Raw genomic sequence first — 18,128 nt, 5'->3', positions numbered from 1 at the left:
TCAATTATTAAAGAGGTAATAACGGTACATTTAGATAGCAGTAAAAGGGTAAGTCCAAGTCAGCATGGATTTATGAAGGGGAAATCCTGCTTGACTCATCTTCTGGAATTCTTTGAGGATGTGACAAATAAAATGGAGAATGGAGAGCCAGTGGATGTAGTGTACCTGGACTTTCAGAAAGCTTTTGATAAAGTCCCACACAGGAGACTAGTGGGCAAAGTTAGAGCACATGGTATTGAGGGTAGGGTATTGACATGGATAGAGAATTGGTTGGCAGACAGGAACAAAGAGTAGGAATAAACGGGTCCCTGTCAGAATGGCAGGCAGTGGTGAATGGAGTGCCGCAAGGCTCGGTGCTGGGGCTGCAACTATTTACAATATATATTAATGATTTAGATGATGGAAATAAAAGTAACACTAGCAAATTTGCAGATGACACAATGCTGGGTTCAGTGTGAATTGTGAAGAGGATGCTCGGAGGTTGCAGGGTGACATGGACAGATTGAGTGAGTGGGCAGGTGCGTGGCAGATGCAGTAGCTAAATGTGAGGTTATCCACTTTGGCGGTAAGAACAAGGAGGCAGATTATTATCTTAATGGTGCCAGATTAGGAAAAAGGGAAGTGCAACGAGACCTGGGTGTCCTTGTACACCAGTCACTGAAAGTAAACATGCAGGTACAGCCGGCAGTAAAGAAAGCTAGTGGCATGTTGGCTTTCATAATGATCATATTGAATGGCGGTGCAGGCTCGAAGGGCCGAATGGCCTACTCCTGCACCTATTTTCTATCTTTCTATGTTTCTATAATGAGAGGATTTGAGTACAGGAGTAAAGAGGTCCTTCTGCAGTTGTATAGGGCCCTGGTGAGACCACATCTGGAATATTGTGTGCAGTTTTGGTCTCCTAATTTGAGGAAGGACATCCTTGCTATTGTGGCAGTGCATCATAGGTTCACGAGGTTAATACCCGGGATGGCGGGACTGTCATATGAGGAAAGATTGGAAAGGCTGTGCTTATATTCACAGGAATTTAGTAGGATGAGAGGGGATCTAATAGAAACATATAAAATTATAAAAGGACTGGACAAGCTAGATGCAGGAAAAATGTTCCCAATGTTGGGTGAGTCACAGTCTAAGAATAAAGGGGAGGGCATTTAAAGCTGAGATGAGAAAAAAACTTTTTCACCCAGAGAGTTGTGAATTTGTGGAACTCTCTGCTGCAGAAGGCAGTAGAGGCCAATTCACTGGATGAATTTGAAAGAAAGTTAGAAAGAGCTGTAGGGGCTAACGGAATCAAGGGAGAAGGCAGGCATGGATTACTGAATGTGGATGATCAGGCATGTTCACAATGAATGGCGGTGCTGGCTTGACGGGCCAAATGGCCTCCTCCTGCACCTATTTTCTATGTTTCTATAAAGGTACCTCTGCCCTATTCATTTGCCCAGTAAATCTTTCCTCTTCTCTCTCCATCTGCCCTTAACCCTGTGACTATGAATTGAAAGTTTTGCTTAGTCTAGTTTAGTTTATAGATACAGCATGGAAACAGGTCCGTCATTCCACTGTCTGTGCTGACTATGATCACCCATACACTAGTTCTATCCTACACACTGGGGACAATTCACAGAGGTCGATTAACCTACAAACTTGCACGTCTTTGGAACGTGCGAGGAAACCGGAGCAACTGGGGAAAACCCTTGCGGCCACAGAGAGAACATGCAAACTCGTACAGACAGCACCGGAGTCAGCAATTACCGCTTACATTCATATTTTTCAAGTGTTTCTGTTTCTGAACCCCAATTTTGTTAATTCCTTTCAAAATATTATTTGCCTGCAGATTGTATTTCACAGCTCTGCCTCTGACCTCTCTGTTCGGTATTCTATGTCCACTAAATGCTCAGATTTTGAGTTATTTATAATCATCAGAATGCGCTCTGTATATCCAATGAAAGCCATTAATATGGGCCATCGTAACACTCCCCAAATACTGATGGTGCTAAGTCCACTTTGTGCTTTCCTATGGTTGAGAAACACTGCTTTCCCGCTGTTATTTGCTATAGGCAGCTTACTCAATTTCAAGGAAAGACACAAAATGTTGGATTAAAGCCCCTGTCCCAGTTCGGCAATTTTTTAGGCGACTGCAGGCAACTAGGTTGTCGCCACACGGTGGCCGGGGTGTCGCGGGCATGGTCGTGAGTCTCCAAAGAGTCAGAGCGTTTTTCTGGTCGCCGCTGGATTTTGTGAAGGTTTGAAAATTTTCGGCGACTGTTGGTTTGACGCCAATGAGCGTAGCTTGACATCTCCTGACATGGGCGCTGTCGTAGGTTGTTGCCAGGTTGTCGCTGGTGCTGACTTCGACGAATTCCAAGTGTGGACTTGGTCTGATCATCGATCAGTGTCCATAAATGATGTTAGGTTTTGTATGTTTTTGCACTTGTATTCTGTTTAAAGTTTGAATTTTGAAGTTTGAAGTTGAAATTTATTGAAGTTTATTACAATATTTTTGTATGCACTGTTGTATGTTCTTATCAACCTTTAAAAAAAATGGTTTGAATATCAATAATGGAAATTCTTGACATTTTGACGGAAAAGTTGATGTATGAAGTTATTGTATTTCAGAGTAGTTTCTCATGGCATCACTTTCAAATAGTCATGATGCAGAATGATTGGAAACCCGACCGTACACCCGCTTTTATAGGGAAAGTGGGTGAAACGTGAATTGTCTTCAGTTGTCTTCAATCTTCAGGGTCATAGCTTGTCGTAGGTTGTCGCGTGTGGACATAGGTTGTCGCGTGTGGACGTAGGTTGTCGCGTGTGGACGTAGGTTGTCGCGTGTGGACGTAGGTTGTCGCGTGTGGACGTAGGTTGTCGCGTGTGGACGTAGGTTGTCGCGTGTGGACGTAGGTTGTCGCGTGTGGACGTAGGTTGTCGTAGGTGGATGTTCTACTTGCGATGATTGGGTCGCCGGTTTTCGGTAGTTTGCCGTAGCTTGATGTCGACTAGGTGGTAGGTTGTTGTAGCTTGTCGTAGATATTGTTGAAGGGGGGTCCAGTCGCTGTTTTTTTGGCGACCTGCTACGACTATGACAGTCACCAGCAGTCGCATTAAAAAACACCTGGGACAGGGCCTTAACTCAGCGGGCAGGCAGCAATTCAGTCTGAAGAATGTGTCCTGACCCAAAATGTCACCTATAATTTTTCTCCAGTAATGCTGGCTGACCTGCTGAGTTACTCCAGCACTTTGCATTTATTCCTGGCACGGTGGCACAGCGGTAGAGTTGCTGCCTTACAGCGAATGCAGCGCCGGAGACTCAGGTTTGATCCTGACTACGGGCGCCGTCTGTACGGAGTTTGTACGTTCTCCCCGTGACCTGCGTGGGTTTTCTCCGAGATCTTCGGTTTCCTCCCACACTCCAAAGACGTACAGGTATGTAGGTTAATTGACTGGGTAAATGTAAAAATTGTCCCTAGTGTATGTAGGATAGTGTTAATGTGCAGGGAACGCTGGGCGGCGCGGACTCGGTGGGCCGAAGGGCCTGTTTCCGCGCTGTATCTCTAAATCTAAAAAAATATATAGATGGGTGATGTTTCAGGTCAGGACCCTTCTACAGACTGATTGAAAGGTCCTGACCTGAAACATCACCAATCCATGTTCTCCAGGGATGCTGCTTGACCTGCTGAGTTACTCCAGCATTTTGTTTCTTTCCTTGGTAAACCAGCACCTACAGTTCCTTGTTTCTACATTTGCATTCAATTTATATTTTGTATCCACACACCCATTGCCCCTTTAATGACACAGACTGCAATGTTGCTAAAAGTCTATGATGAGGCGTTTTATCAGATGTAATTTGAAAGTCCATATGCATAACATCAGTGGCTGCATTGATTCTCCCTCTACTTCAGAGAAACATTAAATCAAATCTGTCAGACACAATTTGCCTCTGCGGCTTCGGTTGGCTGTCATCTATTAACCCTCGTCATTCAAAGTGAAATGAATTTTGTTGCAGTTTATGGAATTTTGGAGATCATACACACCCCACACCCTAAGGTTTGGCTGCACTGTAGTTACCAGGTGTTGTGCTGCTCTGCCACTTTGGGCAGGGATGAAGTGCTGTAGTTGGGAGTCTTTTCCTTCTGCCTTCCCTGAGGGCGTGAGCCATGAGGCTTCTGTACAGCAGCTGGGAATGTTTACTAGCCGATAGCAAACATTGCCTTCATGCACTGGGGGTATTAATTTTTTATATTGCCATTGGGCTGGGCTTTGATCGACCAGCAAAATATTGGTGTTACTAAAAACGTCCAACTTTAATGTCCTTTGATTTTGACTGAGTTGTAACATGCGTGTCATGCCTGAACAGTATTGAAATGCCAATCTACAATGTGTCAAGTAGATACAAAGATAGACACAAAATGCTGGAGTAACTCCGCAGGTCAGACAGCATCTCTGGAGACATGGAATTGGTGATGTTTTGGGTTGGGACCCATCTTCAGACTGAAGAAGTGTCTTGACCCGAAACATCACCTATTCCTTTTCTCCATAGATGCTGCCTGATCTGCTGAGCTACTCCAGCATTTTGTGTCTATCTTTGGTATAAACCAGCATCTGCCGTTCCTTCCTCCACATATTTGAGTATATATTTATATATACTGATAAGTGTGAGGTGCTGCATTTTGGTAGGACAAATCAAAATAGAACGTACAGGGTAAATGGTAGGGAATTGAGGAATGCAGTGGAACAGAGGGATCTGGGAATAACTGTGCATTGTTCCCTGAAGGTGGAATCTCATGTGGATAGGGTGGTGAAGAAGGCGTTTGGTATGCTTGCCTTTATAAATCAGAGCATCGAGTATAGAAGTTGGGATGTAATGTTAAAATTGTACAGGGCATTGGTGAGGCCGAATCTGGAGTATGGTGTGCAGTTCTGGTCGCCAAATTATAGGAAGGATGTCGACAAAATGGAGAGGGTACAGAGGAGATTTACTAGAATGTTGCCTGGGTTTCAGCACTTAAGCTACAGAGAGAGGTTGAACAGGTTGGGTCTTTATTCTTTGAAGCGTAGAAGGTTGAGGGGGGACTTGATAGAGGTTTTTAAAATTTTAAGAGGGACGGACAGAGTTGACGTGGGTAGGCTTTTCCCTTTGAGAGTGGGGAAGATTCCAACAAGGGGACATAACTTCAGAATTAAGGGACAAAAGTTTAGGGGTAACATGAGGGGTAACTTCTTTACTCAGAGGGTGGTGGCTGTGTGGAATGAGCTTCCGGTGGAAGTGGTGGAGGCAGGCTCGATTTTATTATTTAAGAGTAAATTGGATAGGTATATGGATGGGAGGGGATTGGAGGGTTATGGTCTGAGAGCAGGTAGATGAGACTAGGTCAGAGAAAGTGGTCGGCGTGGACTGGTAGGGCCGAACGTGCCTGTTTCCGTGCTGTAATTGTTATATGGTTATATGGTTATATGTTTGCCTTTATCATTAATCCACAAGTGCACACAGCAGCCAGCCAACAGTCGCTTGTCTTTTTGTTTTTTATCACACTTCTAATTTAATTTTAATTTCAAGTTTTCGTCTACCTTGTTGTTTGTTGTGACTTTTGGCAGACCAATTTCCACCAGGGATGAATAAAGTTTTATCATATTGTATAGTGATGAAGGTTTTTGATGTGAAATAATAACCTGGGCGAATGGTTAGTATTCGGGTCGGCGGAGTCTGGTCGGAGACCGGATCAGCAGAGTGGCCGGCGGAGCCCACGGCTGGGGCCCGGGTCAGCACCACGGAGGGGTAAAGTGGAGCGTCAACAGCAGTGAGGCCTTGCGACGATGGGGCCTCAGTGGCGGTGATGCCTCACAGGTCGACGGTGGAATAGAGCTTGGAGGACCACCGTGAGGGGGGAGGGAAGGAACAATGGAGGACCCGGCGTGGATGGACTGCCGTGAAGGGGTAGGGATGGAACAATGGAGGACCCGGCATGGGGTACTGCCGTGAGGGAGGAGGGGAAAAACAATGGAGGACCCGGTGTGGGGGGAGGGAAGGACAATAGACAATAGGTGCAGGAGTAGGCCATTCGGCCCTTCGAGCCAGCACCGCCATTCAATGTGATCATGGCTGATCATTCTCAATCAGTACCCCGTTCCTGCCTTCTCCCCATACCCCCTGACTCCACTATCCTTAAGAGCTCTATCTAGCTCTCTCTTGAAGCATTCAGAGAATCGGCCTCCACTGCCTTCCGAGGCAGAGAATTCCACAGATTCACAACTCTGTGACTGAAAAGGTTTTTCCTCATCTCCGTTCTAAATGGCCTACCCCTTATTCTTAAACTGTGGCCCCTTGTTCTGGACTCCCCCAACATTGGGAACATGTTTCCTGCCTCTAACATGTCCAACCCCTTAATAATCCTATACGTTTCGATAAGATCCCCTCTCATCCTTCTAAATTCCAGTGCATACAAGCCTAGTTGCTCCAGTCTTTCAACATATGACAGTCCCGCCATTCCGGGAATTAACCTAGTAAACCTACGCTGCACGCCCTCAATAGCAAGAATATCCTTCCTCAATTTTGTAGACAAAAACTGCACACAGTCCTCCAGGTGCGGTCTCACTAGGGCCCTGTACAACTTTAGAAGGACCTCATTGCTCCTATACTCAACTCCTCTTGTTATGAAGGCTAACATTCCATTGGCTTACTTGACTGCCTGCTGTACCTGCATGCTTCCTTTCAGTGACTGATGCACTAGGATACCCAGATCTCGTTGTACGTCCCCTCTTCCTAACTTGACACCATTCAGATAATACTCTGCCTTCCTATTCTTACCACCAAAGTGGATAACCTCACACATATCCACATTAAACTGCATCTGCCATGCATCCGCCCACTCACACAACCTGTCCAAGTCACCCTGCAACCTCATAGCATCTTCCTCACAGTTCACACTACCACCCAGCTTTGTATCATCTGCAAATTTGCTAATGGTACTTTTAATCCCTTCATCCAAGTCATTAATGTATATTGTAAATAGCTGCGGTCCCAGCACCGAGCCTTGTGGTACCCCACTAGTTACTGCCTGCCATTCTGAAAGGGACCCATTTATCCCCACTCTTTGCTTTCTGTCTGTCAACCAATTTTCTATCCATGTCAGTACCCTACCTCCAATACCATGTGCTCTAATTTTGCCCACTAATCTATGTGGAACCTTGTCGAAGGCTTTCTGAAAGTCGAGGTACACCACATCCACCAGCTCTCCCCTGTCAATTTTCCTAGTTACATCCTCAAAGAATTCCAGGAGATTAGTCAAGCATGATTTCCCCTTCGTAAATCCATGCTGACTCGGAACAATCTTGTTACTACTATCCAAATGCTCCAAAATTTCGTCTTTTATAATTGACTCCAGCATCTTCCCCACCACTGATGTCAGACTAACTGGTCTATAATTTCCAGTTTTCTCTCTCCCTCATTTCTTAAAAAGTGGGTCAACATTAGCTACCCTCCAATCCACAGGAACTGATCCTGAATCTATAGAACATTGGAAAATGATCACCATTTTCCACAATGGAGGACCCGGCGTGGGGGACCACCGTGAGGGGAAGGGTAAAGACAATGGAGGATCCGGTGTGGGGAGAGGGGAGGAACAATGGACATTAGGGGGGAGGGGACAAAAGATAATGGAGGACCCGGTGTGGGGAACCGCTGGGGGGAGGGGACAAATGCGGGAGCCGGCGTGCTTTGTAACTTTGTCAGCGCTGTAGGTGGCTGCTATTTCTATACATTGTGTATGCAAGCAAAGAATCTCACTGTGCCTAGTCACATGTGGTACCTAGTCACAATAAGGTGTTCCTATTCCTCCTATTCCTATTCCATTCTGGTGCTATGTTGCAGGGAATCGTCAGTACATTGTCCTGACAGGACGGGTCCATCCTGGAGAGAGCAATGCCAGTTGGGTCATGAAAGGGACCCTGGAATTTCTCATGAGTAACAACCCCATTGCTCGCTGCCTACGGGATGCCTACATCTTCAAAATCATTCCCATGCTGAACCCAGATGGGGTCATCAATGGCTGGTGAGTAGAACAACTGGAGTAAGATCTGATGTCTGTGTTTATGCTGTGTCCATATTCTCTACACCATAAGAATGTGAGGCATTGTCATGGGCTGGAGAGGATGGGTACTGAGAGGATAGACGCCTTGATTGATGGCATGATCGTCTCAGGAAAACCTATTGAAACATTAAGGCTGGCATGAAGAGGAATTTCCTATAGACTCAGAGATCTGTGGATGTTGATTGTGGATAGTTCAATTTTAAATTTTTTAAAGCATATGTACAAATAATAATAAACGACAAACTGGTTATAGAATTCTTACATAGCTTCAATTTTTAAATTTTTAAAGAAAAAATAAAGATGAAAAGAGACTGGAAAAGAAGACTATAAACTAATAGAGAGAAAGCAAAGAAAAAAGATAATTACAAATATAAAGATTATGGGGATACATCCGGGAGTTAATGAGTATAGTTGTACATCCAACCCTAAACTCAAGTTTTAACTTTAGTTTTAAATTTTAGTTTTGTGACAAACCCATTTACTTTTTTAAAAATTCAATAAATGGAGACCATATTTTAAAAAATAGATCTGGTTTGTCAATTAAGGCAAACCTTATTTTTTCCAAATGCAAGGTCTCGGTCATTTCCATAATCCACATTTTAATTGTGGGGGTTACTGGTTTTTTCCAAAATTTAAGTATTAATTTTTTCGCAGTTGTAGTCAACTGTAGTCATGAAAGCGTCTCTGACTTGGCGTAAAGTTTGTAATGTGTTCTGATAATCCTAAAATTATTAATTTTGGATCTAAATCCAGTTGGTTATCGATAACTTTGGAAATGATTTTTAAAATATCAATCCAAAAATTTTGCATATTTGTACAAGTCACAAAAGTGTGAGTTAAATTGGCTTCTTGAAATTGACATTTATCACAAATAGGGGAGATACTTGGGAAGATCCTGTTTAATTTTGTCTTTGAATAATGTAGTCTGTGTAATATTTTAAATTGTATTAATGAGTGTCTAGTGTTTAACGAGCATTGATGTATGTGTTGTAAACTTTCGTCCCATATGTCTTGCGTTATGGGTTGAGCCAATTCGTCCTCCCATGCTCGTCTATATGATTCTGATGAAGGAATGTCGGTATCTAAAAGAGTATTATAAATATAAGATATTAATTTATTTGTATTGTAGTGACGGTTCAAGCATTCATCAAGAATTCCTGGGCCTCTAAATCTATATTCTTGCGTATGTGATTTTACATAATCTCTGAGTTGTAAATATCTAAAAAAATTATTAGCATGTAATCCATACTTCTGTTGTAATTCCTGAAAAGAGAGAAAAGTTCCCTTATGATAGAGGTCTCCCACCATTTTGATTCCATAACTTTTCCATTGAATGAAACCTCTATCTGAGACAGACGGTTTGAAAGAAGGGTCATTTGCAATGGGTAGGAAGAAAGATAAATTACTCAATTTTAAAGTGAGTTTTAATTGTTTCCAAATACGGATAACACTATGTATAATCGGGTTTCCTCCATATGTTTTTTTATTCAGTTATTGGGGCGAATAAGATCGCACCAATGTCAAATGGTAAGCAATCCTCCTTCTCCAACTTTAACCAATCTGGTTGCCGATCAATGTCGTCCAGCCAGAAGGTTATATTTTTAATATTAACCGCCCAGTAATAAAATAGGAAGTTTGGTAAAGTGAATCCTCCATTAGTTTTAGACTTGCATAAATGTCTTTAATTTATTCTATGGGTCTTATAATTCCAAATAAAATTATTAATAATTGAATCAATTTTTTTGAAAAAAATTTTTGGAAGGTGTATCGGGATTGCTTGAAATAAGTATAGTAGCTGTGGGAGGAAGATCATCTTTATAGCATTAATTCGACCAGCTAGTGAAATGGGGAGTGTTTTCCAAAATTGGATATTTCTATGTAATTTAGTAACTAAAGAAGGGAAATTTGATTTAAATAAAGAGGTATATTTCCTAGTCACGTAGATTCCAAGGTATTTGAACTTTTCATAGGCAATTTTAAAAGGGAATTGTTGAAGTATAGCCGGATTTTGTTCCGTAATTGGCATGATTTCGCTTTTGTACCAATTAATTCTATATCCAGAGAATGAGTCAAATTGAGTTATGAGATTTAGTAAATTCGGAATGCTAATTTCAAGGTTTGTGATGTTTATAGTACATCGTCCGCATATAAGGAAATTTTGTTAATTGTATGTTTAGTGTTATAGCCGTGAATGTCTGGGTGTGATCTGATACTCTCGGCGAGTGGTTTGATAACGAGGGCAAATAAAAGCGGAGATAGTGGACATCCTTGTCTACAACCTCTGGATAAGTAAAATTTTGGTGACAACATTTGGTTTGTCAGTATTCTAGCTGTTGGAGTTTTATATATAAGTTTCACCCATGAGCAAAGGTTTTCACCGAGTTGGAATTTTTCCATCACGGAGAAAAGATAGGGCCATTCCACTTGATCAAATGCTTTTTCAGCGTCTAGCGAAATGATTGCTAAGTCTTCGTTTAATATTCTATTTGAGTATATTATATTGAACAAGCGTCTTAGGTTATAGAAAGAATATCGTTTAGATATCATGTTTCAGGGAGGTCATTTGTCTGAAAAAAGGTTTTAATCTGCAAGTTGAGATAGTCGTAACATGCTGTTTCGTTTAAGATTTGTGGGTTGAATCTCCAATTAGTCTTTCTCCGTTACTCCTTGTAGTTTTTCCCTAAATGTTAGAGGGGAATGATCGGATATAATAATGTTATGATATTTTGAATTATACGTATAAGGAATGAGTTTGGAGTCTACTAAGAAGTAGTTAATTCTTGAATATTTTTTGTGCACTGGTGAATAAAAAGAATACTCACGGCCTGAGGGGTTTTCAATTCTCCAAACGTCTTTTATATTTGCACTGTTTATATATGAATTAAATAATTCACATGACTTGGATTTTATTTTCCTTTGAGTTGACGATCTATTCAAATAAGGATCTAATGTACAATTTAAATCTCCTCCAATTATCAAATTGTATTGTCCAAATTCTGGAATAGTATTAAATATTTTCTTAAAAAATAGCGGGTTGTCAAAGTTTGGTGCATAGATATTCACCAATATCAGTTTTGTAGAATACAGTTCACCCACTAATATGACATATCTACCTTCAGTATCAACAATAGAAGAGGTGTTTGAATGGTATACTCTTACGGATTAAAATGGCTACCCCTCTTGATTTAAGGAGAATGATGAATGAAATAATTTGTCAATCCATTTGTCTTTCAGTCTATTATGTGCTACGTTTTTGAGATGGGTTTCCTGAAGAAACATTATATCAGCATTAATTGATTTTAGATGTGAAAGTACTTTACCTCTTTTGATTGGTTCATTAATGCCCATAACATTCCAGCTACAAAATGTAATACCTTTACCCCCAGATTTCGTAGTAGTATCTTGCATCTTAAAGATTAAATGGTCTATGATAAAGTAAATGGGTTGTCACACGAACCATAGCATTCTTCTTGAGTGGAGGTTGGGTGGTCTTTTGTAGTATTCGGAGTATCACCCGAAAGTATCTCCCAAAATGATATAAATACTTAATAATAACATAGTGAAAAAAATTAGAAGTAAGATAAGAACGTAGAGAGTTAAAAGAGTGCAAGAAAAGAAAAGAAACATCTAAAACTACAACTACAATTAGTGCAGTTAGTGAAAGCCGCCCTATGGTGGCAAAAAAGTCAAGGACTTCCGTAGCTCGTGACAAAATTAATACTAGCTCCGGTTTAAAAAAAAAAAAATGTTAGAAGTAAGGGGAAATAAACAGGACAGGCCCAAAGGAATTTAATCCAAAATAGGCCAGTTTTCCCCCTAGGGTGTATTAGTTAAATGTTAAAAGTTAAATTTACATGAGTCAAGTGTTACTTGAACTTCTTATTGGTAGTGATTAAGAATAATTTTTTATTAATAGTAGTTAGTAAAGATTAATAGTCATATAGCTTGTTCACTGGTCTTGGAACTTTAAATTATAACGCCTTATAGCCCAATCAGTTCTCTGCCAGTAATTACAGCCATGGAGTGGTATTCATCCCTTCAGCAAGTTTTCAATCTCTCGGGCGAATTCGAATGCTTTATTGTGATCAGTATAAAAGGTTTCTGTCTGCTTGTAGGTGACTCGCAGTTTGGCCGGGTACAACATTCCGAATCTGAGCTCTCAGTGCTCTGTGGGCTCGATCCAGCAAAGGTTTTGTGTCCAGTTTCAAAACATCCCGTAGGGGTTCAGCAGTGAAATCACAAAGGTTTTTATCTTTCTCTTGGCCTTCTTTAACTCCAACAATCCTTAGGTTCTGACGTTTAGATCGACCCTCTAAGTCAATGCATTTTTCGGTTACTTTCGCTAGTAGATCAGATAGGCGTTGAGTCTCCGTTAATACCCTTTTTGTTGTTTCAGCGCTTGTCTCAGCTAGAACTTCCAACTCGCGTATAGCCTCGTCATGTTGATGTACCGTAGTAGTAATATGCTCCAACTTACTGGTAAAGTCAGAATCCAGCTTTTGTAGTTTAGAGTTTACTTCCACCATATGTTCGTTCATACTATCACATATTTCTTTCTTCACTGATGATAACTTCTCACTGATGATAGTTGATATTTCTCCCTTCAATCCTTTCAACGATATTAATTCATCTTTCATTTCCTGAAAATCATCCTTCATACTTGAAAGCTCCTCACCAACTATGGTTCGAAATTCCTCCAATCCAATTTTTTAGGCTGTGGTTTTCGGGGCTGTTTGGGAATTTCTTCTTGGGTCGGCACTGGAATTGAGGCTGAGGCTGATGCTTCCATCTGACCTGATTCTTCTTCCGACAGCCTGGCCTTGCCAGCTCGTTTTGCTGCGGTTTTTAACGGGGGAGTGCGACTTATCGACATATAAACGGTAGGAGTCAGGGTCTGATGACTTCACTCACCCTTCGTTGAAAGTTATCGGCAAATTTCAGTGGACCCGTCCCGTTCTTTCCCCTTAAGATCGGATTTTCTTCGGAGCTAGTTGACACGTGGCTTTATCAGAGCATAGCGCCACTGGAAGCGATTGTGGATAGTTCAAGCCTGTCCTAGACAGATTATTGAATGACAAGGTCACCGAGGTTCATGGGGATCAATAATTGAGATCAGTAATCGGTTCAACCACGATCCTATTGAATGGTGGAACATGCTAGATGTGCTGAATGACCTGCCCCTGAGGGTCAATAATGAGAAGAAGCTTCTGTTCAACCTCTTTATGTAAGTACAGCACATTGATGTCTGTAACTCAGTCTCAGTGTTTTTACATGCTCCACTGAAATGTTGTCTCCTCTAGCCCTGTGGCGCTACAAAAGACAAGGTTAAGCATTCACCCAACACCCCACATACTACCTTGTGGAGAAACATTACAACCTAGAAATCAACCAAGTTTGTGATCTGTCCAAGGCTCGCATTCTCTGATTGATTCCACAACAAGCTGGAACTGTCGACAAAGTCCAGGGGAAACTAGGCCACTATCATTGAATGGGATTTCTATTAAAGGATTTCTATTAAGATGAAAGCTCAGATGGGACATCTTGGTGGACGAGTTGGGCCAAAGACTTGTTTCTGTGCTTGATGACTCTGTGACTCCATGACTCATCCTTACACTTAATCTCAACAGCGTCATTGCTATAAACTTGGAAACGGATCCTAACTCGGTAAGTGATGGACCCAGTACTGGAACAGAAACTGCCAATTCATACTCATCTGAACCCGCCAAACCTGTGGGCAATCTACAACATTTGGGATTGGGAAACAAGCAGGCGGGCACGTCAGCAATCATGACTCGGATGTTTAAACGTACTGTGCTACATTTGGTTAAAACAGCAGATTCACGGTTTTCTTTCATCTCTACCATGTGGTATCTTGCGAGAGGAAAATAAGTCCACATCGAGTTGTTCCCAGCTCAAAGGCTGCAAACAGTCTGTAGAGTGGAGAATATTGATGAAGGTTAATCAAGCTGATAAACTGGTTAATACTAACTTTGTGAGAGTGAGCAACAGAAAATAATTCAAGAGAAATACTAACAAATTTCAGAATTATGGTGTGTGCAGATTTGTTTCTGAGAAGGATGGGAAGTTCCCAGGCTGGTTATCTCAGTCAGTCAATTTCACGAGACTGTTCTCACCATATTCATTCACGCTGCACATTTCACAGTCCACATTCAGAAACTACCAACCTTGTTTAAGGAAATAACTAAGAACATGTCCCAAACATCTTGGTTCCTGCCCATGCTGGGCGTTAACGCTCTAGACCACAGCTACACTACCAGCAAGTACATCCATCACTCCATTCCTCCCCCTTATTTCAGTTCATGGATCGTCTGTCAGTATTGCTCACAGAGACTAAACCACTTAGAAACATAGAAACATAGAAAATAGGTGCAGGAGGAGGCCATTTGGCCCTTCGAGCCAGCACCGCCATTCATTGTGATCATGGCTGATTGTCCCCAATCAATAACCCATGCCTGCCTTCTTCCCATGTCCCTTGATTCCACTAGCCCCGAGAGCTCTATCTAACTCTCTCTTAAATCCATCCAGTGATTTAGCTTCCACTGTCCTCTGTGGCAGAGAATTTCACTTCAAACATTAAATGAGAATATCTCAGTTGTAACCAATTTCAGCAAGAAATGCATTGATGACTGCATTCTAATACAGAAAATCAGGGTCTATCCTAACCAGAACATCGATGACAATAGACAATAGACAATAGACAATAGACAATAGGTGCAGGAGTAGGCCATTCAGCCCTTCGAGCCAGCACCGCCATTCAATGGCTGATCACTCTCAATCAGTACCCCGTTCCTGCCTTCTCCTCATACCCCCTCACTCCGCTATCCTTAAGAGCTCTATCCAGCTCTCTCTTGAAAGCATCCAACGAACTGGCCTCCTCTGCCTTCTGAGGCAGAGAATTCCACACCTTCACCACTCTGACTGAAAAAGTTCTTCCTCGTCTCCGTTCTAAATGGCCTACCCCTTATTCTTAAACTGTGGCCCCTTGTTCTGGACTCCCCCAACATTGGGAACATGTTTCCTGCCTCTAATGTGTCCAATTCCCTAATTATCTTATATGTTTCAATAAGATCCCCCCTCATCCTTCTAAATTCCAGTGTATACAAGCCCAATCGCTCCAGCCTTTCAACATACGACAGTCCCGCCATTCCGGGAATTAACCTAGCGAACCTACGTTGCACGCCCTCCATAGCAAGAATATCCTTCCTCAAATTTGGAGACCAAAACTGCACACAGTACTCCAGGTGCGGTCTCACCAGGGCCCGGTACAACTGTAGAAGGACCTCTTTGCTCCTATACTCAACTCCTCTTGTTATGAAGGCCAACATTCCATTGGCTTTCTTCACTGCCTGCTGTACCTGCATGCTTCCTTTCATTGACTGATGCACTAGGACACCCAGATCTCGTTGAACTCCCCCTCCTCCTAACTTGACACCATTCAGATAATAATCTGCCTTTCTATTCTTACTTCCAAAGTGAATAACCTCACACTTATCTACATTAAACTGCATCTGCCATGTATCCGCCCACTCACACAACCTGTCCAAGTCACCCTGCAGCCTTATTGCATCTTCCTCACAATTCACACTACCCCCCAGCTTAGTATCATCTGCAAATTTGCTAATGGTACTTTTAATCCCTTCGTCTAAGTCATTAATGTATATCGTAAATAGCTGGGGTCCCAGCACCGAACCTTGCGGTACCCCACTGGTCACTGTCTCCCATTCCGAAAGGGACCCATTTATCCCCACTCTTTGCTTTCTGTCTGTCAACCAATTTTCTATCCATGTCAGTACCCTACCCCCAATACCATGTGCCCTAATTTTGCCCACTAATCTCCTATGTGGGACCTTGTCGAAGGCTTTCTGAAAGTCGAGGTACACTGACTCTCCCTTGTCAATTTTCCTAGTTACATCCTCAAAAAATTCCAGTAGATTTGTCAAGCATGATTTCCCCTTCGTAAATCCATGCTGACTCGGAATGATCCTGTTACTGCTATCCAAATGCTCAGCAATTTCGTCTTTTATAATTGACTCCAGCATCTTCCCCACCACTGATGTCAGACTAACTGGTCTATAATTACCCGTTTTCTCTCTCCCTCCTTTCTTAAAAAGTGGGATAACATTTGCTATCCTCCAATCCACAGGAACTGATCCTGAATCTATAGAACATTGAAAAATGATCTCCAATGCTTCCACTATTTCTAGAGCCACCTCCTTAAGTACCCTGGGATGCAGACCATCAGGCCCTGGGGATTTATCAGCCTTCAGTCCCATCAGTCTACCCAAAACCATTTCCTGCCTAATGTGGATTTCCTTCAGTTCCTCCATCACCCTAGGTTCTCCGGCCCCTAGAACATTTGGGAGATTGTGTGTATCTCAGTGAAGACAGATCCAAAGTAACGGTTTAACTCGTCTGCCATTTCTTTGTTCCCCATAATAAATTCCCCTGCTTCTGTCTTCAAGGGACCCACATTTGCCTTGACTATTTTTTTCCTCTTCACGTACCTAAAAAAACTTTTGCTATCCTCCTTTATATTATTGGCTAGTTTACCCTCGTACCTCATCTTTTCTCCCCGTATTGCCTTTTTAGTTAACTTTTGTTGCTCTTTAAAAGAGTCCCAATCCTCTGTCTTCCCACTCTTCTTTGCTATGTTATACTTCCTCTCCTTAATTTTTATGCTGTCCCTGACTTCCCTTGTCAGCCACAGGTGTCTCTTACTCCCCTTAGAGTCTTTCCACCTCTTTGGAATAAATTGATCCTGCAACCTCTGCATTATTCCCAGGAATACCTGCCATTGCTGTTCTACCGTCTTCCCTGCTAGGGCCTCCTTCCAGTCAATTTTGGCCAGCTCCTGCCTCATGCATCTGTAATCCCCTTTGCTATACTGTAATACTGACACTTCCGATTTTCCCTTCTGCCTTTCCATTTGCAGAGTAAAACTTATCATGTTGTGATCACTGCCTCCTAATGGCTCTTTTACCTCTAGTCCCCTTATCAGATCAGGATCATTACACAACACTAAATCCAGAATTACCTTCTCCCTGGTAGGCTCCAGTACAAGCTGTTCTAAGAATCCATCTCGAAGGCACTCTACAAACTCTCTTTCCTGGGGTCCATTTCCAACCTGATTTTCCCAGTCTACCTGCATAACCACCATAGCATTACATTTTTTACACGCCAATTTTATCTCCTGATTCAACTTGCACCCTATTTCGAGGCTACTGTTTGGGGGCCTATAGATAACTCCCATTAGGGTCTTTTTACCCTTACAATTTCTAATTTCTATCCATACTGATTCAACATCTCCTGATTCTATGTCACCCCTTGCAAGGGAATGAATATCATTCCTTACCATCAGAGCAACCCCACCCCCTCTGCCCACCTGTCTGTCTTTTCTATACGTTGTGTACCCCTGAATATTCAGTTCCCAGCCCTGGTCCTCTTGTAGCCATGTCTCAGGGAACAGGGAACAGGGAACATCTTTCGAGAAGAATGATCCTGCGCTGTACAAGTGAGCCAAGTGTAATTGCCAAGCAGAATATGAGGTGCTGTTCCACGGGTTTGTGTGTGGCCTCACTCTGACAACAGTGGAGGCCCAGGACGGGAAGGTCAGTGTGGGAGTGGTAAGAGGAGTTAAAATGGTTAGCAACCGGGAGATCCCGTTTGTATTGGCCAATCGAGCACAGATTTTCAGTGAGTCGGTGAGTCTACACCTGCTCTTGCCAATGTACAGGAGGCCACATTGGGAACAATTCCACTTCCCATTCCCACACTGACCTTTCTGTCCAGGGCCATCTCCATTGCAAGTGTGAGGCCACACGCAAACTGGAGGAACAGCACCTCCTATTCTGTTTGAGTGGCTTAGAAACATAGAAAATAGGTGCAGGAGGAGGCCATTCGGCGCTTCGAACCAGCACCGCCATTCATTGTGATCATGGCTGATCATCCACAATCAATAACCCGTGCCTGCCTTCTCCACATATCTCTTGATTCCACTAGCCCCTAAAGCTCTATCCAACTCAGGCT

At 42.5% G+C, this 18,128-nt stretch overlaps 1 protein-coding gene across 1 annotated transcript in view; it reads left to right on the top strand.

Moving 5' to 3' along the window:
- The window catches only part of agbl1 (AGBL carboxypeptidase 1), a 312,383-nt gene that overhangs the window by 125,828 nt on the left and 168,427 nt on the right, over positions 1–18,128 (top strand). The window contains exon 18 of the mRNA XM_078427109.1: positions 7,862–8,042. Coding sequence (XP_078283235.1) covers positions 7,862–8,042 — 181 coding nt within the window. The remainder of the gene's footprint in view (positions 1–7,861; positions 8,043–18,128) is intronic.

This window comes from Rhinoraja longicauda, chromosome 33 (assembly GCF_053455715.1).
Source record: "Rhinoraja longicauda isolate Sanriku21f chromosome 33, sRhiLon1.1, whole genome shotgun sequence".
Taxonomy (NCBI): Eukaryota; Metazoa; Chordata; class Chondrichthyes; order Rajiformes; family Arhynchobatidae; genus Rhinoraja; species Rhinoraja longicauda.
Note: the sequence above shows the minus strand (reverse complement) of the source record. Positions and strands in the feature narration are given on the sequence as shown.